Here is a 23,562-nt window from a genome sequence, read left to right on the forward strand (position 1 = left end):
CTGGTCAGGCTGCAGCAGCTGACCAGCACCGATTGTCCGGCACTCCCTAGTGAGATGACCCCAGTACCTCAGTTGAAAATGCAGAAATCACCGGTCTTCTGTGTCGCTCGCGCTGGGAGTTGGAGACTGGAGCTGTTCCTATTCGGCCATCTTGCTCCGCCCCCTGTGTGCGTCATCTTATTTCATCCTGACAACAGCCAGCCACATGAAGGTAGATACTTTGCATCCACTCCATTTTACAGAAGAGAAAAGTGAGGCTTGAAGAGGTTATGCAACTTATCTAAAAGGTTGACAGTCAGTTAGGAGCCAAGTCAGGACTTGAACATAAGCTCTGTGACTCCAGAGACCCAGTTGTGTTTAACTGTTGTGTGTTATCATATTACTAAGAAGCCGGTGACCAATTGATCTTGGTGTGTTTGTGTGTGTGTGTGTGCGTGTGTATGTCTGTGTGTGTAGCCTTAATGTTGATCTGTTTTTGCTATGTGTCATTTTCTTTACTTAGCTTAAGTTACTTGTAGTCAAGCATTAAACGAAAAGATTTCTCAGCATTGAGTTTGATTTTGGGTGGGTGTGTTTGGGCAGTGCCCAGTACCTGGGTTTTATATTCTAGAGATTCTAGAGAACATACCTGCTCTATTGGAAGGCAGCATCTGGAGCTGGGCTGGCATGGCTGGCATGTTTGTATTTGCAGGATTGAGAAGCTGGAGAATGAAGTTAAGACCAGCCAGGACAAATTTGACGAAATCACCTCAAAGTGGGAAGAGGGCAAGCAGAAGAGAATTCCCCAAGAGCTGTGGGAAATGCTCAATACCCAACAGCTGCACTGTGCTGGCCTCTTAGAAGATAAGAACAAGCTCATCAGCGAGTTACAACAGGCAAGCGGCCCGGGCCCTCCAGCCCAGTCACTGGGGATCTGCCTGGGATTTAGCTGGGTTATTGGTTTGCTTTTCCTGAATGGAAAAATGTAGAAACCTTTTACTTCATTATTTAGAATCCTGTACAACTCATAAACTTTTTCTTTCCTTTTTTTTTTTATGATGGTAAGAAACACATAACATTAAATTTGCCATCATAACCATTTTAAAGTGTATAGTTCATGGGCTGAGTGCAGTGGTTCACGCCTATAATCCCAGCACTTTGTGAGGCTGAAGCAGGCAGATCACTTGAGATCAGGAGTTTGAGACCAGCCTGGCCAACATGGTGAAACCCCATCTCTACTAAAAGTATCAAAATTAGCCGTGCGTGGTGGCACACGCCTGTAATCTCAGCTACTCGGGTGGCTGAGGCAGGAGGGTCGCCTGAACATGGGAGGCAAAGGTTGCAGTGAGCCAAGATCACGCCACTGCACTCCAGCCTGGGTGACAAAGCGAGTGAGACTCCGTCTCAAAACGAAAAACAAAAAACTATAGTTCAGTCACGTTAAGTATACAGCATTCAGATGCAGCAGATTTCTAAGAACTTTTCATCTTGCAACATGGAAACTCTATGCCCCTCAGACACCAATTCCCTCTTCCCCTTCCCCCTAGCCCTTGGTAATCACCTTTCTACTTTCCGTTTCTGTGATTTTAACTACTCTATTAGATACTTCCTGTGAGTGAAATCATACAGCATTTGTCCTTTTGTGACTAGCATATTTGGCTTAGTGTGATGGACTTCATTGTAGCACGTGACACGACTGCCTTCCTTTTTAAGGCTGTGTAGTATTTCATTGCATATGTATACCACATCTTGTTTTACACATTCTCCTGTGAATGGATATTTGGGTTGGATTTCACCTTTTGGCTATCATGAGTAATACTGCTGTGAACATGGGTATACACATATCTCTTTGAGATCCTTCTTTGAATTATTTGGATGTACACTTAAAAGTAGGATGGCTGGGTCATATGGTAATTCTATTTTTAATTTTCTTATGAACTTCCATACTGTTTTTTATAATGACTACACCATTTTACATTCCCACTAACAGTACACAAGGGTTCTAACTTCTCTGTATTCTCACCAACACTTACATCCTGTTTTTTGTGCTAGTTTCCGTGTTGATAGTGTGAGGTGATATCTCCTTGTGGTTTGGATCTACATTTCCCTAATGATTAGAGATGTTTTGCATCTTTTTCATGTGTTTCTTGGCCATTCGTATATCATCTTTGGAGAAATGTCTGTTTAAATCCTTTGCTTATTTTTAATTTGGGTTGTTTTTGAGTTATAGAAGTTCCTTATGTATTTCGGACATTAACCCCTTATCAGATATATGATTTTCAGTTATGATTTCCTGTTCCATATATTGCCTTCTTATTCTTGATTTTTTTTTTTTTTTGATGTGCAAACATTTCTGAGTTTGGTGCAGCCCCATTTGTCTATTTTTGATTTTGTTGCCTGGGCTTTTGGTGTCATATCCGAGAAATTATTGCCAAATCCAATGTGTAGACCCAGTTGTGTTTAACTGTTGTGTGTTAACACAACAGTTAAACTGTTAAAAAATGACTCCTACATTTTCTTCCAGGAGTTTAATAGTTTTAGGTCTTTAATCAATTTTGAGTTATTTTTGTATATGATATAAGGTAAGGGCCCAACTTCATTCTTTTGCCTGTGAATATCCAGTTTTCTCAATATCATTTGTTGAAGAGACTATCCACCTCACCACTGTATAGTCTTGTCAAAAGTCATGTGACCATAGATGCGGGGGTTTGTATATCATTCATTTACCATTTTGACCCTTGTCAAAAGCCATTTGGTCATATATGTAGGGGTTTATTTCTGGACTCTCTAGTTCCCTTGGTCTATATATCTATTTTTATGTCAGTACCACACTCTTTTAATTACTGTTGCTCTTTGTAGTTTTTTTTTTTTTTTTTTTTTTTTTTTTTTTTTTTTTTTTTTTTTTTTTTTTTGAGACAGAGTTTTACTGTCGCTCATGCTGGAGTGCAGTGGTGTGATCTCGGCTCACTGCAACCTCTGTCTCTAGGGTTCAAGCAATTCTTCTGCCTCAGCCTCCCGAGTAGCTGAGACTACAGGTGTGTGCCACCTTGCCTGGCTAATTTTTGCATTTTTAGTAGAGACGGAGTTTCACAATGTTGGTCAGGCTAGTCTCGAACTCCTGACCTCAGGTGATCCACCTCCCTCAGCCTCCCAAAGTGCTGGGATTGCAGATATGAGCCACTGCACCCAGTCTGTAGTATGTTTTGAAATCAGGGAATGTGGGGCCTCCAACTTTGTTCTTTTTCAAGATTATTTTGGCTATTTGGAGTCCCTTGAGATTCTGAATTTTACGAATTTTAGGATGGTTTTCCTATTTCCACAAAAAATAATGTTGGGATTTTGATAAGGATTGCATTGAATCTGTAGATTATTTTGTATAGTGTGGACATTTTAACAGTGTTGAGTCATCCAATTTATAAGCACAGGATATCTTCCATTTGTTTATGTCTTCTTTGATTTCTTTTAGTAATGTTTTACAGTTTTCAGTGTACAAGGCCTACTTGGTTAAGTTTATTCCTAAGTATTTCATTCTTTTTGGTGCTATGGTAAATAGATTATTTTCTTAATTTCCATTTTGGATTGGTCATTATTTGCATATAAGAATGCAACTGGTTAAAAATTTTTTAAACTTTTAATTTAATTTTTTTGAGACAGAGTCTCACTCTGTTGCCCAGGCTGGAGTGCAGTAGACTGATCTTGGCTCACTACAACCTCCACCTCCTGGACTCACGTGATCCTCCTGCCTCAGCCTCCCAAGTAGCTGGGATTACAGCGTGCATCACCATGCCCAGCTAATTTTTGTGCTTTTAGTAGAGATGGGGTTTCACCATGTTGCCAAGGTTGGTCTCGACCTCCTGACCTCAAATTACCCACCCACCTCCACCTTCCAAAGTGTTGGGATTACAGGTGTGAGCCATCACACCTGACTTTTTTTTTAAATTTAAAATTAAAAAACTTTATGGGTAGGTGTATATATTTATGGGGTACATAAGATATTTTGATACAGCCATACAATGTGTGATAATCACATTGGGGTAAATGGGGTATCCATCACTTCAAGCTGTGTCATTTCTTTGTATTACAAACATTCCAGTTATACACTTTTAGTTATTTTAAAATGTACAACAAATCTAGCTGACCTTAGTCACCCTGTTGTGCTGTCAAATACTAGATCTTATTCATTCTAACTATATTTTCGTACCTATTAACCATCCCCATTCCTCCCCGACCCCCCACACTACACTTCTCAGTCTCTGGTAACTATCATTCTACTTTCTATCTCCACGAGTTCAATTGTTTTAATTTTTAGCTCCCACAAACGAGTGAGAACATGCAAAGTTTGAGTTTTTGTGTGTGGCTTATTTCATTTAACACAATGCGTTTTAATTCCATCCACGTTTTTGTATATGACAGGATCTCATTCTCTTTTATGGCTGAATAGTACTCCATTGTGTCTATGTACCACATTTTCTTTATCCATTCATCTGCTGATGGACACTTAGGTTGATTCCAATTCTTGGCTATTGTGAATAGTGTGAATTTTGATTTTGTGTCCTGCAACTTTGCTGAATTTGTTTAAGTTCTAACAGGTTTTCGTGTGTGTGAAATCTTTAGTTTTTTTGCATGTAAGATCATGTCATCTGTGAACAGAGATAATTTTAACTTCCAATTTTGATGTCTTTTCAAGTGATAAACTTTTAATTAGAAGTAAAAGCTTTGTCATAATTGTAGAATTATTAGCTATCTAATAGAAATATAGTCATGCGTCACTTAATGATGGGGATATATTCTGAGAAATGCATTGTTAGGTGATTTCATTGTTGTGAGAACATCATAACGTGCTTACACAAACCTAGATGGTATAACCTACTACACACCTAACTTATTGCTCCCAGGCTACAAACCTGTCTAGAATGTCACCGTACTGAATACTGTAAGCAACTGTAACGCAGTGCTAAGTAGTTGTGCATCTAAACAGAAAAGGCACAGTAGAAATACCGTATTATAATCCTATGGGACCACTGTCATATATGTGGTCCATCATTGACTGAAATGTTGTTACGTGGCACATGACTGTAGTATTTTTACAGCAAATGCTGTTCCAGAGTTGAGTCCTTAGTTAAAGAATGCAACTTAGTCTGCAGTAGATATGTTCCTGTGTTGGAACCTGGACATTAATTACTCAGCTGGGACACTCTAGGCTTTCTGGGAGCTTGCAGGGAGATTTGCAGCAGGTGATAACATTGAGGGGTTTGGTCCTGGGTGCTTGTTAAGAGCTTTGCACTAAGCACAGCCCATTCCACTCCATCTACTGTGCTTTATCTCAGGCCTTCTAAGACTCTTCTGAAGCCACTTTCTCTTTGTACAGTTTATTATTATTATTATTATTATTATTATTATTATTATTATAGAGACAGGGTCTTACTCCATCTCCCAGGCTGGAGTGCAGTGGTGCAATCATGGCTCACTGTAGCCTCCACCTTCTGGGCTCAAGAGATCCTCCCACCTCAGCCTCCCAAGTAGCTGGGACCACAGGCGTGCATCACCACATCTGGCTAATTTTGTATTTTTTTATAGAGACAGAGTTTTGCCATACTACCCAGGCTGGTCTCCTGAGCTGAAGCACCTGCCTCAGCCTCCCAAAGTGCTGAGATTATAGGTGTGAGCCACTGTGCCCAGCCCTCATTGTACAGTTTCATGTCCTAGCGTTAGACAGATTCTGGTGAGAGGGGTCTAGAGATAGTGCTTGGCACCTCCTGCTCCTGACAGTTTGTGGCCAGCCTTTTCCATGCTTTTTTCTAGGAGTTAAAAACAAAGGATGACCAGTATGTGAAGGATTTGAAGAAACAGTCAGATGACATCTGCCTGCTTCTGGAGCGGATGGAGCAACAGGTGAAGAGTGTGATGAAAGCCTTTCGTGAGGAGCTCTATCACATTGAGGTAACGGTGTGAAAGGACCTGGTTTCTGCTCTTGGGGGGCCCCTGGGAGGAGGTCTAGGTCTGTCCTAATGATCTAAGGAGGGCCCTAGATGACTTCTCTATCCTCTGATTTCTGTTTTGCTCTCAGGTTTTATGAATTTATTTACTCATTCATTCATTTGACAAGTACATATCAAGTGCCTACTATCTGCTGGGCACTGTTCCAGGGGGCTAGGGATGCAGCTATGAACAAAACAAAGTTCCTGGTGGAGCCTGTATTCTAGTAGGAGGCAGCTAGACAATCAACAAGTTACTAAATATATTATTTCACAGGTGGTAATAAGTGTTTTGAAAGAAAATAAGACGAGCAAGGGGTTGGGGAATAAAAAAGGGGGATTAGCACTCCATAAGCATAAACCCTATACGAGGCATTTCTTTGTTTCTTTATGGCAGCTGGGGCAGACAGTGGCAAAGGGGAGTGCTGCATAGGATTCAGGAATCAGTATTTTGAATTTGAATGAAATGTTCAAGATTGAGATTGAGATTTAGCCCTTTCCAAGATGGAAGAGAGCCAAGAGGGTGGAGGCCTCTCTCTCTCTGGGTTGTTGGAGACTTAATTCTGCATTCCCAAACCTAACCCTTGTGAGCTTCATGCTGCCTTTGCGTCATGGGAACCCCAACCATGGCAACGCGTCAACGGTAGTCAGTTGAATTACACACCAGGGCCTGCCGTGTGACTGACAACAGGGGCACTGGCCTTTCTCCAGTTCCCTGCCTCTGATAATGACTAAGCCATGGGACTGTTGAAACATCTCCTCTCTGCATTCGGATATCGTCTTCATAACAGCTAATTTCCATGCAGCTCCTTCCATAGCCATTTGGTCTCACGAAACTTGGCAAGTCTGCATTTGAAATTGACTTTTACTCTGTGGTTGTTGGTACAGCATTTTTACAGTTACCTAAAAGTTCTTTGACACTGGTGGGACCTGCCCAATCAAAACAGATGCAAGAGTCTTTTCCCTTCTCGGTCATAGAAAGCATTTGAGGTGGAACGCCAAGAGCTACTGGCCAGTAATAAGAAGAAATGGGAGCGGGCCCTTCAGGCTCATAATGCCAAAGAGGTAAAGGGTGGAGGCTGTCAAGGGTGATCTGTGGGGTCTGGGTGATTTCTATTCTGACTGAATTCGCTAGCCTTTTTTTTTTTTTTTTTTTTTTTTTTTTTGAGACAGAGTCCTTCCTCTGTTGCCCAGGCTGGAGTGCAGGACCAATCCTCACTCATTGCAAGCTCGCCTCCCAGGTTTATGCCATTCTTCCTGCCCCAGCCTCCCGAGTGCTGGGACTACGGTCCCCACCACCTTGCCCAGCTAAGTTTTTTTGTATCTTTTAGTAGAGCGGGTTCACCGTGTTAGCCAGGATGGTCTCGATCTCCTGACCGTCATGATCCACCCGTCTCGGCCCTCCCAAAGTGGCTGGGCATTACAGGCTTGAGCCACCGCGCCCCGCCTTTTTTTTTTTTTCTTTGAGATGCAGTGTCGCTTCTGTCGCCAGGCTGGAATGCTGTGGCACGATCTTGGCTCACTGCAACCTCCGACTCCCTGGTTCAAGTGATTCTCCTGCCTCAGCCTCCCAAGTAGCTGGGATTACAGGCATATGCCACCATGCTAATTTTTGTATTTTTAGTAGAGATGAGTTTCACCATGTTGACCAGGATGGTCTCAATCTCCTGACCTCGTGATCCGCTCGCCTTGGCCTCCCAAAGTGTTGGGATTACAGGCGTGAGCCTCCACGCCTGGCCGCCTTTTTGTGTCTTGAGTAGAACTGCTGTGGCTAAATACTACTGCACTTCCTAGCTAATCAGTGTGGCCTTGCAGATGGGGATTGTCTATGTGGTGGTGGTGAGTACCACCCAGGCAGCTTGCCGTGTTTTCCATGGTCCCGTCACTTTCCCCTTTGTTTACTCGGTATCTCACCCAGCTGTGAATATTCATGGCCCAAGGTGTTTTAAGACACATTTTTAAAGGGTGTGTTATTCTCACTTTATTTCAGAGTTGTAAAGAACAAAGAAGTGACTCGACCAAGATCCAATAGACTTTTCAGAAATATAAACATCTGATTTCAGGGTCTGTGCGTAATTTCTTTTCTTTTTTTTTCAAATATTTAGACTTCAAGGAGATGAGCTTAATTTCATAATGGAGCATTCCTCTTAGAGTTTCTGGAGTAATGACCCCATTAGGCAATACGAGCCAAGTCCTAAAAGACTTGGGTATTCAGGACTTCTGAAAGCCACCAGACTCCCTGTGGAGCCATGAAACTTCCAAACTCTCCCCTGTGTCATGCTGGTCAGGCCATCCAAAGGATTGAGGTGGGGCAAGGATGGTTCCTAACTTTTCTCTTGTCTTCCTGTGCCTTTAGCTGGAGTATCTTACCAACCGCATGAAAAAAGTGGAGGACTATGAGAAGCAGCTGAACAGGCAGAGGATCCGGGATTGTGAAGAGTACAACACGATCAAGATCAAGCTGGAGCAGGATGTGCAGGTGCAGCAGCTGGTCCTCACTAGGGTGCCTGGGTGGCAGAGCAGATGGCCAACACCTGTGAATGTTTCCTATTTAGCAACTACCTGTGATATTCTAGAGGTAGTCCCTTCAGCACGTATTTATTAATCATTTGCCTTCTTTTAAATATTCATATCTGAAGGAGCTCATGTACAGGATATATGCAGAGAGATACTTTCTTTAAGAAACCAGTGGAGGTGAGCTGAGCATGGTGGCTTACACTTGTAATCTCAGCACTTTGGGAGGCCGAGGAGGGAGGATCACTTGAGACCTGGAGTTCGAGACGAGCCTGGGCAACATAGTGAAACTGTGTCTCAGCAAAAAATAAAAAGAAATTAGCTGAGCCTGGTAGCACACACCTGTAGTCCCAGCTACTCAGGAGGCTGAGGTTGGAGGGTCACTTGAGCCTAGGAGTTTAAGGCTGTAGTGAGCTGTGATCACACCACTGCACTCCAACCTGGGCAACAGAGCAAGACTTTGTCAGAAAGAAAGAGAGAAAGGGAGAGAGAAAGTAAGAGAGAAAAAGAAAGAAAGGAAAAGAAAGAAAGGAAAAGAAAGAAAGAAAGAAAGAAAGAAAGAAAGAAGAGAGGGAGGGAAGGAGAAAAGAAAAGAAAAGAAAAAAGAAAAGAAAGAAAGGAAGAGAAAGAAAGAAAAACTGCCAAGATACTACAGAGGTCTGGAAGCCATTTTCTTCTAGCAAAGGGAAAATGTCCCTAGGGCAAGTTGGCTATGTCCAAGAGCCAAAGCTAGGACAGCTACTGCTAATAATGGCAGCCATCAAGTGAGTCTCTCCCATATTCCAGACACTTTAATGTACTCTAATTTTCATCACCAACAGCATTTTATACATCAGAAATCTGAAGCTTAGAGACAAAGCTGTATATCTAGTACACGATAAACCCTGGATTCAAATCCAGTTCTGTCTGGCTCAAAAGCCTATATTCTTCCCTTATTTCAAACAGCCCCTTGACTGATGGTTGGAAATTTCAGTGAGGCAAAGTCTGACTATCAGAAAGAAACTTCTAAGAGTTAGAACTGTCCAATATTCAGAAGGGCGCTCCACAGAACAAAGATGGCTTTATCTCGAAATATGCAATGGCTGAATGACTGTGTCTGTCTTTGGTGTTGAAGAAGGATTCCTGCAGTAGTAGGAGGTTATTTCTGGTTTCTAAAGTTTTTTCCAAGCCCCTAGGCTATTTCAATACCAGTTAAAAAAAATGCGTCTCTAATTCCATGTACATGTAATATAATTGCATCTTAATATTCAAGTATGGTCTATTCATTTCAGTCTCTATGTGGAAAAAGGTGTTAGATGAAAGCTTTTCCACATAGCTTTTGTTAGAGTTTCAGTTCTTTTCCTATCACTTGATATCATGCAGTTAAATCAAAAACCCTATTAGGTTACAAATATATTTACTAGTCTTGAGAATTTTCCCAGGTCCTTCTCATATTAACGTCACAGATATGAGAGTTACTGACAGAACACTACAAGTCTGTAATACAATAGCAGTCTTTCTGTGGGCTGTACATGTGATATAATTTTACCGAAAATGGCTATTGTTAAACTTTCTGAATTTGTCTTGGTTCTGTGATAATTTATGTGACAACACTACGTACTGTTAGCCTCAGTGAGATATATGGAGTTTCATGTTCTTAATCCAATGTCCAAATACTTGAATGAAGCAAAAAATTCTAGGACATAGGGAGATCCTGAGGTGGGTGTAGGAGGTAGAGTAAGATCCGAGAAGTGGGGGGCAGGGAGGCAGGGAAACCGGGAGACCTGGCTCCGCTGGCTGTCCCTGTCCAGGTTGACTGATGGTGGCATGTGCGCAGATGGGGATATTTCAGGCAGAAAGGGGCACAGTGCCTTTGCATCATAGTTCTTTCCTGTGTCAGATGGAAACCGAGGCTACCTATACCACTTTCCACACTGTAACTGGGGGGGAAAATCATCAAATCAGGGACTACCCATATGGCAACATGTAGAATGTTTTAGTAGGTTGAACTTTATCATAGTGACTCTTAAGTGTACTTTCACTAGACATTCAAGCCAAATGGCACTGATTTTTTTAAGAAGATGTAACACGCAGTTCAACGTCAAATTTGCTCTTCCCAACGAATGCATAATACTCTATCAATTCTAAAATATGGAACTAAAATTCTTGCAAACCACAAAAATGGGAAGGATACAGTACACATAGATTTGGATGATGGGTGAAGTACAAGAAGTAAAAAGAAGTCTTACTGTTCAAGTGCTTACTGCCAGTAAAGGTCGTGTTATTAATAGCAGAGCAAAGAGAAGCCTGTAAACATTGTGTGCTTAGGTGGAAACTCCCTACCCCTGCCCACTACCCTAAAAGAAAACTGCTAGAAACATTTAATTCTTGATGAAGGAAGCAAATGTTTTTATCTGTAGGCCTTATACACTCATTTAGAATTGTAAGATGTTCAGCTCAAATTTAGGGGCTGCTACCTTTAATACTAGAATATTAATCCCCCCAAATTAAATATGTTATTTATTTACACTATATTAATTTACATTATGCAAAGCACAGAGATTAGCAAAGTACAGCCCCTGCCCTCAAGGAACTTGTAATCTATTAAGGAAGAAAGCAAGCTACGGCCGGCCACAGTGGCTCACGCCTGTAATCCCAGCACTTTGGGAGGCCGAGGTGGACGGATCATGAGGTCAGGAGATCAGGATCATCCTGGCTAACATGGTGAAACCCTGTCTCTACTAAAAATACAAAAAATTAGCTGGATGTGGTGGCGGGAGCCTGTAGTCCCAGCTACTCGGGAGGCTGAGGCAGGAGAATGGCGTGAACCCGGCAGGCGGAGCTCACGGTGAGCCAAGATTGCACCACTGCACTCCAGCCTGGGCAACAGAGCGAGACTCCGTCTCAAAACAAAACAAAACAACGAAACAACAACAACAACAAAAAAAAACAGAAAACAAGCTACACAAATAGTGTCAAAGAGAAAGAGATGGGGCAGAAAGGGGGAGCAAGAGTGTGGCCTGAGATGACATTGCCAGTCTTCGGGTTCCAACATGGGATCCTGCAGGCCCAGCTTAGGGTCGAGATTGGGGTAAATAGGCCCAGTGGAGTCTCTGGAGTCAGCAGAGAAGGCCAGAGGGAAAGGCTGTTTTAAATTTCCATCCTGCTGGCACATTGGTGGCAGCCTCTTTTCCTGAGCCCATGGGCAAGAGATGACACCCAAAAGCAGCTGCGGAGAAGCTTGTGCTGCTCCAGGACAAAGTGGGAAGGTGTTATCAAAACTTATGCTACCTTTACCATACAAGGACTTTTGTGGCAGGTTAGATTGTAATCTTTATAGATGACTCATAAAACACAAACATCATGTTTTGCCGTTAGTCTTGGGAACATGAACTGCAACTTTGCAAAATATCTTTGGATAATTGAATAATAAGCACAGACATTTAGCAAAATCAATTACAGGTATTTTTAACTTTTATTTTAGGTTCAGGGTACATGTGCAGGTTTGTTATATGGGTAAACTGCATGTCACAGGGGTTTGCTGTACAGATTATTTCATTACCCGGGTAATAAGCATAGTACTCGCTAGGTAGTTTTTTGATCCTCTCCCTGCTCCCAACCTCCACCCTCAAGTAGGCCCCAATGTCTACTGTTCCCCTCTTTGTGTCTATGTGTTCTCATTTGTCCCACTTATAGTGAGAACACGCGGTATTTGGTTTTCTGTTCCTAGGTTAGTTTGCTTAGGATAATGGCCTCCAGCTCCAATTATTTTGCTGCAAAGGACATATTCTCATTCTTTTTTTTTTTAAACGTTTACGTCAAACCATATGATCTTGTTCTTTTTTTATGGCTGCATAATATTCCATGGTGTATATGTACCACATTTTAAAAACCCTGTCTACCGTTGATGGGCATCTAGGTTGATTCCATGTCTTTGCTATTGTGAATAGGCTGCAATGAACGTATACATGCATGTGTCTTTTTGGTAGAATCATTTATACTCCTTTAGGTATATATCCAATAATGGGATTGCTGGGTCAAATGGTAGCTTTGTTTTAGGTTCTTTGAGGAATTGCCATATTGCTTTCTACAATGCCTGAACTAATTTACATTCCTTCCAGCTGTGTATAAGCGTTTCTTTCTCTCTCAACCTCACCAGCATCTCCTGGGGTTTTTTTTTTTTTTTTTTTTTTAATACTTTTTTAATAATAGCTGTTCTGACTGGTGTGAGATGGTATATCATTGTGGTTTTGATTTGCATTTCTCTAATGATTAGTGATGTGGAGCATTTTGTCATATGCTTGTTGGCTGCATGTATGCCTTCTTTTGAAAAGTGTTGTTCATGTTCTTTGCCCACCCACTCCCCCCTGTTGCTCAGACTGGAGTGCAGTGGCATGATCTCAGCTCACTGCAGCCTCGACTTCCCAGCAGGCTCAAGCAAACCTCCCACCTCAGTCTCCCGAATAGCTGGGACTACAGGCACATGCCACCTTGCCTGGCTAATTAAAATTTTTTTGGGTGTAGAGATGAGTTCTCACTTTGTTGCCCAGGCTGGTCTCGAATTCCTGGCCTCAAGCAATCCTTCCTCCTTGGTCTCCCAAAGTGCTGGGATTGCAGGCATGAGCCACCATGCCCAGCCATCCGTATACATATTATTATATAATAACCTTCCTTGAAGAATGAAATTCACATGAGCATGCATGTAGTAGAGCTTTTGCATTTATAGTTCACATGCTCTTGTTGTATTGTAAATATAAAAACAATCCTATGGCCAAATAAGTCTGGGAAATGCTGTCTTAGAGATAGGGGACTGTTGCAAGGCCACGAGAAGAAGGAGGGCTCCCTGGAAATCATTGGAGCAGACATTCAGGCACTCTGGGTCTCAGGGCCTCCACATGGGTCCGTTCCTGGGAAGATGGAACAGCCATTCCTCATCATCCCAAGTGGAGAGCAGTTCTGAAGACCCTCCTTCTCTGTGAGTGCTCATCTGTTCTCAGATGGTTACATCCCATGTGGAGCTTTTCTATTGGACTTTTGTGCCGAGCTGCCTCGTAGACCAATGGCCTCCCTTATGTTCAGTTCACATGTGTCTGGTTTGTGTTCTGATTCCTAACTCACTCACGATGACCAAGGCTGGTAACATTTGAAGTGGCAGAGCTGGTTTCATTTGAGGAGTGGAGGCATAAATCATTGCACCTTTGCAAGAAGAGCTGCTGAGAATCCCTTTCCCAGGAGACATTCAGGGCTGTCCCTAGAAGGGGACAGGGCCCAAAGCAACTCAGCCTGGGACCACCCGGATAACTGCCATTGAAATGAGGCTCTGCTGTTGGCATCATCCATAGGTCCTTGGGGATACTGTGCAAGTCAGACATTTCAAAATTAAATTTTAAACAGGCTCAGAAAGGGTCCTTTGTAGTTGTAGTTGAAGCTTCTGGCAGCTCCCTGCCCTGCCTCAAGTTCCCTACCCAAGGGCCACGCCTGCACTTGGAGCTGCAGGGTCTGCCTGGCACGATGCTCAGTGCTGACAGAATGGGGTGAGGTGAGCACTTGCACCCGTGGCCAGTGGGAGCATAAACCATAGATTGCTCTTTGGAAAGCAACTTATTGAGAACTTTTGACTTAGTCATTTCACTTCTATGAATCTACCATAAGGAAACAAATTACCCCAAGAATTGTATATATAATTTGTCCCAGCATTATTTTATAGTAAAGAAAATTATTAAAAGTGTGTATAACTATATATACACACACACATACAACTGTAGGGAAATAGTAAATTATTTTGACATGGTAGACATATTAAATATTTCATATATGATAAAATGGCATAGTATATAAAAGTATTCTAGCCTGTAATCCCAGCACTTTGGGAAGTCGAGGCGGGCGGATCACCTGAGGTCGGGAGTTTGAGACAAGCCTGGCCAACATGGTGAAACCCCATCTCTACTAAAAATACAATAATTAGCCGGGTGTGGTGGTGGCATGTGCCTGTAATTCCAGCTACTTGGGAGGCTGAGGCAGGAGAATCATTTGAACCCGGGAAGTGGAAGTTGCAGTGAGCCGAGATCATGCCACTGTACTCCAGCCTGGGCGAGTGAGACTCTATCTCAAAAAAAAAAAAAAAAAAAGAAAGAAAAAAAAAGTATTCTGTACCATTAAAATGATGTTAATAAAACTTTGCTAACATGAAAAATTGTTGTTGTGATATTAAGGGAGGAAAGTAGGATATAAAATTGTAGACATAGTTTGATTCCAACTACATAAAGGACAGTGGAGGGAAACATGCCAGCATTAACAGAAGTTGCCTTTGGGGGTGGAATTTTGGGTAGCCTTGCAGCTTCTTTCTCCTATGTCTTCGTTTTCATTTGCTGTACTTTCCAAATTTTCTACAATGAGCAAATATTGCCTTTGCACTCAGGAAAAGTTTTACAAAGAAAATGTGTAACTAGAAAGGGTAAATAAAAAATAAGTAAGTAGAGAAATTGAGAGGTAGGATTAGTTATGATCTCGGGGACTCATATGGTTCTTCATTCACCATCTGTTAAAAGATATTACAGGCTTCTGTTCTGAAGGAGACGTTCAAATACTCATCTCATAATGGAGATTTAAAAATCCCTGCCGTGGTGATGTAGAATATCCTTGACTATTTCCCCCTATGACAATGTGTGTGGGGATCACCGGATTCCATAGCAACCGTGGAAATGATGTGCTTCCTGACCCAAAGGAGCGTCACCTCCTAGCCAGGAGCCCTCCTGGAGTATGACCCAGAGCGGGCTGTGATAGCCGCTTGGAATCACTTCCTCTGTTGACTCCTGAGCCAGAGTCTGTAGCCTAACAGAGGGAGACGGGACAGAGGCTGGAGATAGCACGCACGTGGCAGTTTTATCGAGTTTCTGATTCCACTTGATTGCCTTCCCCATTCCTGCATTTCACTCGGGAGAGGCAGGAGCATGCCATCCTCCAGCCTTGCCTCTCTCTGATCTTTTTTTCACAACCTGTCAGGGTGATCTTTCTACAGTGACTGGACCAACCATTTTCCTTCCCTGCTTAACATTTTTAGTGGTCCTCCCTTGACTTCAGGATAATGCTTTAAATTCCTAGCTTGGGAAGGCTCTGCTGCTCTGTCAGCCTCATTTCTGACCTTTTCTTGCCTCATGCCTCACATCCTAAACTTCTTGTGGTTTTCCCAAAGCACCTACCCCCTTTGCCTCATATATGCTATTTCCTCTCTCTAGAGTGCCCTCCCTTCGGGTGTCATCTGTGTAACTCCAGCACATTCTCTAGGTCTCAGCTAGACACACTATCTTCCAGGGATGCTTTCCCTGGTCCCTCAAGACCAAGGACAGTGCTCCTCTCATTGGTCCCATAATGGTCTGGGCTTCCCTCTATCTTGCCTCTTATCACTAGTGTTTGTTTATCTGCCTCTGTTCTAGACGGGTCAGGACTACGCCTTTCTCACTGGTGTTTTCGCAACGGCACCTCGAAAAGTATCTGACACAGGTTAGGCACACAATAAATATTTGCTGAATGAATGAATACAGCTAATGGAAATCCAAAAAGTAAGGATGACTGTGTCTGTCCTCCTTTTAAATGAACCTGGGTTGCTAAACACTAACACTTCCACCCTGGAAGGTCAAAGTGGGGCAATTTCAAGTTTTGTGGCCATATTTATTTCTATGGTGTTTTTAGCGGGGCTACTCATATCTCTGAAGGGTCTGGAGAAAGTTACCGGAGTTAGTTGGACTTGAAAGCTCTGTGATCTTTCTTAGGCGTTAAGTACACAGATCTTAGCTTACAGTTTATTGACTTGCATTTTATCTGGTTGGCCTTTACCTTGACTCTCATGATAGATTTTCTAAGAATGTAGGCTGAGGCACTTGTCCCTAAGGTTCCTCTGACATGACTTGAACAATTTATTAGAGGCCCACAAGCTAGGGCCAACTAGTAGTGTGTGAAAATATATATATTTGTATTTCAGAGCATACCTTTATTTGTGTACAATTTTAGGTATAATTCACAGGGCAGATAAGCTTATAAATGTGGGAAAGTTTATTTTTGTATACTTCCAGTATAAACTTCTACCAATACTTTTACCTCTTTATTCTTTATGAATGTAGGTACAAAGATAAATACATTTGAATATGGAGATGCATAGTTAGGTAAATAAACATACATAAGCAGGACTATGTAAGTATGTCTATGTAAATATTTACCTATGCAAAGCATGTTCCCCAAAAGACATTTTAAATGCGCTAGTGTATATAATACTAAGGATGCAGGTGTAGAGTTAGTGTGTGTGTATATATATATACACATATATATACATATATATATATTTATGGTTTTTTTAAACTTTAGATTCTTGAGCAGCAGCTTCAGCAGAGGAAAGCAATCTATCAACTAAACCAAGAGAAATTAGAGTACAACTTGCAGGTGCTGAAGAAGAGAGATGAAGAAAGCACAGTGATTAAATCCCAGCAGAAGAGGAAGATCAATCGGTAAGCTAGCATGCAGAGCGTCTTTCTTCTGGGCTTTCTGTGCTGAGAATAGGGATGGATATGTACTTTTTTCTATTGAAGGGGTAGAAACCATTAAAAATATAACCAACACTTATTAAAATAGTTTCTTGGAGAAGTTAATACATTCAAGTGGTTCCCCTTCTCTCCCCAAGAAAAGAGAACATAGCAAAAGATCTTCCATCCCCACTCATCCTGTTCCTCTTTCCCACCTCTGTATCCAGTTTGTCTCTTCCAGAATTTCATTAGGCATATACAAGCCCACACAAATATTCTCATCCCCCATCTGCTTTTACGCAAATGATGGCAGTCTGTACACACTGCCGGGTGTCTTGAAGACCTTTCCATCCCAGTTCATAGAGAGCTTTCACCATTTGTTAAGCTGCTACGACCCACTGTATAGATGCACTATGATTTATTTGACCAGTCTCTAATGATGGATATGTAGATTGCTTCCAACCTTTTTCCCTTGCAAATAATACCAACCTAAGTACTCATGACATGTGCCAGTTTGCTTTTGTGGAGATACCATGGCTCATTGAAAGGTACCTATTGCTTGAAATTTCTCACACATCTTCCCTTCTTCCTCCTCTCCTTACTCCCATCCTTCCTGCCTTTCTTTCTTTAGGAATTGCAATCTGAGTTTCAGACCACTGTGTTAGGCTCTGAGGACCAGAGTGGAATAAGATTTCTTGCTTGTAAAAGGAGACAAGATTGAGGATTTCCCTCCAAACCCCAAATAGCCTATTGTTATTTATGAATTCTTCCACTTGTGGGTTGGTAATACATACATTTTGGACGCATGTTGAATGTATAGAGGAACATCAGTTGACATTTTGGTAGTTGCTTATCACAGAAAACGATACTGAATAAATGGGATCGCATCTTTAGCCTGATTATCTGAGAAACAAGAATAGTCAGGGGACAATATTTATTAAAAATTCCCACTATATAAGCCCCATACTAGATAGGGGAACATCCAAGAAAGGCACACATCAATACAGTGAGGAGGCACCTGGGAAAGCTTCCCAAAGAAGTGAAATCCTGGAGGGGGTGGGGACATGAACTGGCAAAAGGCAGTTAAGAGGAGACTCCGAGGCTGACAGTGCTGGCAGCTGGGAACGGCTAGACTGAAGGCAAGGAGGCAGGTTCAGAAAGTCGTGCAGTGGGTGTAGGGAACGGATAAGGTGGGAGGCGGGAGGAGGCACTTGAGGCAGAGCTTGGGTTTGATGCGTGTGGCTGAGAGATGAGTGGAATCTTCCCTCTTATTTCAAACTCAGACATCTTTCCCTCAGCCTGAAAAACCCTTCAGCGGACCCTGCCATTTCTAAGCACCATCTTTTCGTCTCTTGCTTTCATTGCCATTTTCCTTTCCTCCTCATCACCACCCAACATTTCATAATTTGACATATCTGTTTGTGCTTATACAACAGACTACCTGAGACTGGATAATTTACAAAGACGAAAGTTTATTTCTCACAGTTCTGGAGCCTGGGAAGGCCAAGATCAAGGCTGGCAGGTTCAGTTTCTAGTGAGGGCTGTATCTTTCAAAGGGGAGGGACGCTGTGTCCTCACTCAGCAGAAGAACAGGAGAGCAAGCTGGCCTAAGGCTTTGGGAGGCCTGTTTTATAAGGGCCTTAATCCCATAATCCCATTCATGATGGGGGAGGCCTCATGGCCTCATTACCTCTTAAAGGCCCCACCTCTTAATATTATCACATTGACAACACTGAATTTTGGAGGAGTTACATTCAAGCCGTAGCAACCTATGACCCCAGGATTGTACAAAAACTCCCCACAGTAGGATACCAATGATGCCCTTCTAGCCAAACGTAGTGACTTCTCCTCAGGCCTCATCCTATTATGATTGGATACTGGGTTTTCTTCTTCGGTTTAAGTGGCCCTAAAATATTTGCTCTTCTCTCTTAATTTATTTGTTTCCTTTGGTGGTTCTGCTTTTCCTTGCTTGATATGTCTTGAGTATCTAGATAAGGTAATCTAGAAGACTCAGGCCTTACCATTGCTTTTAATTTTTATTTCATCTGCCACACACCTCAGTCTCATGGTTTTGAATATCCCCTTTTTGTTGATGACTACCAACTTCATATCCCCAATCCTGAGCTCACCTTTCATTTACCTGGAACTGCCAAGGTAACAGTTCAGCTTGGAGAGGCCCTGTCATTTCCAGGGCACAGTTTCTGAAACCAGACTTGCCTCTGCTCCCTGTTTCCAGTTCTCCAGCCTCACTCCTCTGCATCTCTAGCTTCCAGGCACTCTGGACTTTTTGTTGAGCCTCCTCTTGCAACCATTCTTCCCTATTGACTTCCTCTCCTGCTGTCTTGCCCGGACCTTCAGTATGCATCTGGAGTTTGTTTTGGTAGCTTTTGTAATTAGATGACACATAGAAACTCCTTTACTGCATGACATTGGAAAAAAAAACACTTTGGAATGACTACTTATTTTTACTTCTGTGCTTGGAAAGCCTCCTTGAATGCTGTAGTTAAGAAAATGGGTTAGCTGTTTCTTTTTATCAGAGACTAAGGTAACTACTTTTTTTGGCATTTTCTTGATGATGAAAATATGAATGATGAATGTTTGCATTTGAGAGGCATTTTGATCACTTCAGAATAATACTTAGGAGAGGGAAAATTTTATTTTTAGATTTTCTAAACTTAAAATATGTTGGCCTTCAACTTCTCTGCTACTGTGTGAATGGGAGACTGATAAGAGACACCTCTGTAGCAGTTTGAAGTCTGAAGTATGGGCCTGGGTCTAAAAATTGTGCCTGCCATGTGTATTTTATGGGCCAAGTTTCCGGGCACAGAGCTCCTGTTGGCAGTGAGATGGTGAGCTGTGCCATGCCTGGATTCACAGTGCTATTGGATAGGTTTTAACTGCCTCTTGCTGTTCTTGAAATTTTGGACCATCCCCTCCCCGGCAAGCCTGGGTAAGATAGATGCCTCACCTCTGGGCTCCCCTGGCATCCTGCATAAAACTCTCCTATAGCACTTGCCATGCTGTACTGTAATTAATGTTTGTCTTTGTTTTTGACTAGACTGATAGTACCTTGTATTGAAACATATCTTTGTATTCATCTTTGTCTTTCAACATATCCTTGTGCAAAAGTGGCATTTCATGCTTGTTTAATGATAAGTGAATAAGTGAATGAATGAATGAATGAGTTACTGGACCTGTTAGTGGTATCAGCACTTTGAGGCTGGAAGATTTATGTATCATAGGCTTTTGTGATATGCATTTTTTCTTTAAATTTTCCTTGCTTCATAATTGAATTAAACATCTAAGTCATGACAATGAAATAGTTGAGATAGATTATTTATTTATTTATTTATTTATTTTTATTTTTTCGAGACAGAGTCTTGCTCTGTCACCCAGGCTGGAGTGCAGTGGCGCGATCTCGGCTCACTGCAAGCTCCGTCTTCCGGGTTCACGCCGTTCTCCTGCCTTAGCCTCCCGAGTATCTGGGACTACAGGCGCCTGCCACTACACCTGGCTAATTTTGTTTTTTATTATTTTTAGTAGAGATGGGGTTTCACTGTGTTAGCCAGGACGGTCTTGATCTCTTGACCTCGTGATCCACCCGCCTTGGCCTCCCAAAGTGCTGGAATTATAGGCTTGAACCACCGCACGCGGCTGAGATAGATTATTTAAATATGTGAGGCTAGCCCTAGGTATGGGCGTGGGCATTCTGACAAATGATGTGTTGCGAAGAAGGTTCTGTCCACAGTCTTGAGTAGGAGGCTGCCTCTTAGTGGGTATGGGCTCTGGATTGTTTTCAATGCATTTCGTTTTGGACTGTCCCATGACCTCCTGTTGCCTTCCTTTTGTTGATCAAAATGGGATCTGTGTTTTGGAATATATGGGAGGGTTTTCTGCTCTTCCACAAATCTGCTCCTGGGTTTGTTGTAGAGTTGAATCAGGTGGATGAGAGCAACATACGTCATACCTTCTGTTCAGCTGCAGACTAACTTTTTTTTTTTCCTTCAACCAGCTTGCGTGATACACTTAACAATCTGAGATCAAAATATGCCAAGCAAATAAAGCAGTTTCAGGAGGAGAACCAGTCTCTAACCTTGGACTACCAAAGTCTTGTGTTGCAATTCAAGGAGCTACAGAAAGCCATGCGGTATCTTAAGGACTTGGTCCTAAGGCACTTGTCCTAGCATAGAGGTGGCGGGGATGGAATTTGTACAGGCTATGATTTGGTTGGACTTGATATCACCAGCTATTTTGGAGTTGGACCAGGCATTAGTTAACCCTTTGTGGTGTGTTCCCCTGGTCCTTCACTTGCGTGTCACCTGCCTTTTCTTGAGATGTGTTGGGATGGCTTCCAGTTTACTGTAAGTGGGAATCAGCTGCCCAAGGATGGGGGCCACGCCCAGGAATTAGCACAGCTCCTTTTCATGTTCTTGCCCTGCTGCCAATTGAGAGGACCCTGGCCAGGCCCTGGGGTCAGCTGGCCATGCTCTGTGACTCTCCTTCACAGGCATTTTGCTCTTATTGATGACAAGAAGTTTCGGGAGATTTGGCTGATGAATGAAGAGGAGGCGAAGGATCTAATAACCAGAGCCTTTGATGTGGACAGGATCATCCACACTCATCATTTGGGGCTTCCCTGGACAGCACCTGATTTCTGGTTCCTGAAGAATGTTGGGCCTATTTCTCAGCAGCCCCAGAAGTCCGCCACGCAGATAGTAGAAGAAATGCTCATGCACACAGGTGACTAGAACGTTGTCATAGAATCTTAGAGCTGGAGGAGCCCCTGAGAACATCGGGTCAAACCAGTCACATTAGAGATAGTCTAGGGAGGAGGGGGAAGATCCCATAGTTAGGAGGTGGTAAAGTATGATTATGGATATAGCTTGTAAGTCTCCTCTAATTTATAGCTTTGCTCTCTCCCCTGTATTGTAAACTGGCAGTTAGGTCTAGAAACTTGATCAGGTGCAGGTCAAATTTATTTTTGCTAAGTACACTACTGTGTAGTACCTCCATCGGGATAAACTAATGTTAAATTGTCTCTCTTTTTGTGATGTTAGCAACCATTGCTAATCATTGTCTAAGATCCATGAACTGTATTAGGGACTGCAAAATGGTGATATATTAAATTCTATTCTTGTGTCTTTATTTAACAGTTAGAGGAAAAGAGTATGGCAATTCCTCAAGGATCTAGAACTAGATGTACGATATGACCCAGCCATCCCACTACTGGGTATATACCCAAAGGATTATAAATCATGCTGCTATAAAGACACATGCACACGTATGTTTATTGCAGCACTATTCACAATAGCAAAGACTTGGAATCAACCCAAATGTCCATCAGTGACAGACTGGATTAAGAAAATGTGGCACATATACACCATGGAATACTATGCAGCCATAAAAAAGGATGAGTTTGCGTCCTTTGTAGGGACATGGATGCAGCTGGAAACCATCATTCTTAGCAAACTATCACAAGAACAGAAAACCAAACACCGCATGTTCTCACTCATAGGTGGGAACTGAACAATGAGATCACTTGGACTCGGGAAGGGGAACATCACACACTGGGGCCTATCATGGGGAGGGGGGAGGGGGGAGGGATTGCATTGGGGAGTTATACATGATATAAATGATGAATTGATGGGTGCTGACGAGTTGATGGGTGCAGCACACCAACATGGCACAAGTATACATATGTAACAAACCTGCACGTTATGCACACGTACCCTAGAACTTAAAGTATAATAATTTAAAAAAAAAATTAAAAAAAAAAAAAAACAGAATACTTCTTAAAAGAATACCTTTCCTTCATTAGCAATTTGCTACCCTGAGATAGTCTGTATATGAAAAGCAGGATAGATGCTTATTTTTTCTCATTGACCAACTTTCAAAATAATGGGTTGGTCCTCTAGCATCTTCCAAACGTACCAATGAGTTTTTAAAAAATATTATGAATGCATGAATTTAAACAAATTTGATGTATTTTAGTTTACTAAAGTAATTATCCTTATTGAGGCTCAAATTCTTCCATCTTTGGATAGTGGAAATCTTCACATTGGCTTCTAGGTCCTTTTGACTCAGCCCTAGTAGTTATTTATTTATTCATTTATTTATTTTCGAGACAGAGTCTTGCTCTGTTGCCAGGCTGGAGGTCAGTGGCGCGATCTCGGCTCACTGAGACCTCTGCCTTCTGGGTCCAAGCAATTCCCCTGCCTCAGCCTCCCGAGTAGCTGGGACTACAGGTGTGCACTGCCACACCTGGCTAATTTTGTGTATTTTCAGTAGAGATGGGGTTTCACCATATTGACCAGGATGGTCTCCATCTCCTGACCTTGTGGTCCCCCCACCTCAGCCTCCCAAAATGCTGGGATTATGTGTGAGCCACTGCTCTTGGCCAGCCCTAGTATTTTTTTTTTTTTTTAATAGCATCCTGGCTTTCCAGGATGACCAGGTGTTCAAGGCACACATTATACTTTACCTGCCTCAAGTCTGGAATCAACCATTTCTCCAAGGATCCCCTGGTCTTTTTAAATAGGAATTTTTTTTTTTTTTTTTTTTAGATGGTCTCACTCTGTCACCCAGGCTGGAGTGCAGTGGTG

At 42.3% G+C, this 23,562-nt stretch overlaps 1 protein-coding gene across 1 annotated transcript in view; it reads left to right on the forward strand.

Moving 5' to 3' along the window:
• The window catches only part of DRC1 (dynein regulatory complex subunit 1), a 58,970-nt gene that overhangs the window by 24,801 nt on the left and 10,607 nt on the right, over positions 1–23,562 (forward strand). Inside the window, exons 4-10 of the mRNA XM_017876888.1 lie at positions 692–875; positions 5,782–5,919; positions 6,933–7,019; positions 8,311–8,433; positions 16,806–16,945; positions 20,973–21,107; positions 21,468–21,700. Coding sequence (XP_017732377.1) covers positions 692–875; positions 5,782–5,919; positions 6,933–7,019; positions 8,311–8,433; positions 16,806–16,945; positions 20,973–21,107; positions 21,468–21,700 — 1,040 coding nt within the window. The remainder of the gene's footprint in view (positions 1–691; positions 876–5,781; positions 5,920–6,932; positions 7,020–8,310; positions 8,434–16,805; positions 16,946–20,972; positions 21,108–21,467; positions 21,701–23,562) is intronic.

This window comes from Rhinopithecus bieti, unplaced genomic scaffold, assembly GCF_001698545.2.
Source record: "Rhinopithecus bieti isolate Rb0 unplaced genomic scaffold, ASM169854v2 scaffold_7681, whole genome shotgun sequence".
Lineage (NCBI taxonomy): Eukaryota > Metazoa > Chordata > Mammalia > Primates > Cercopithecidae > Rhinopithecus > Rhinopithecus bieti.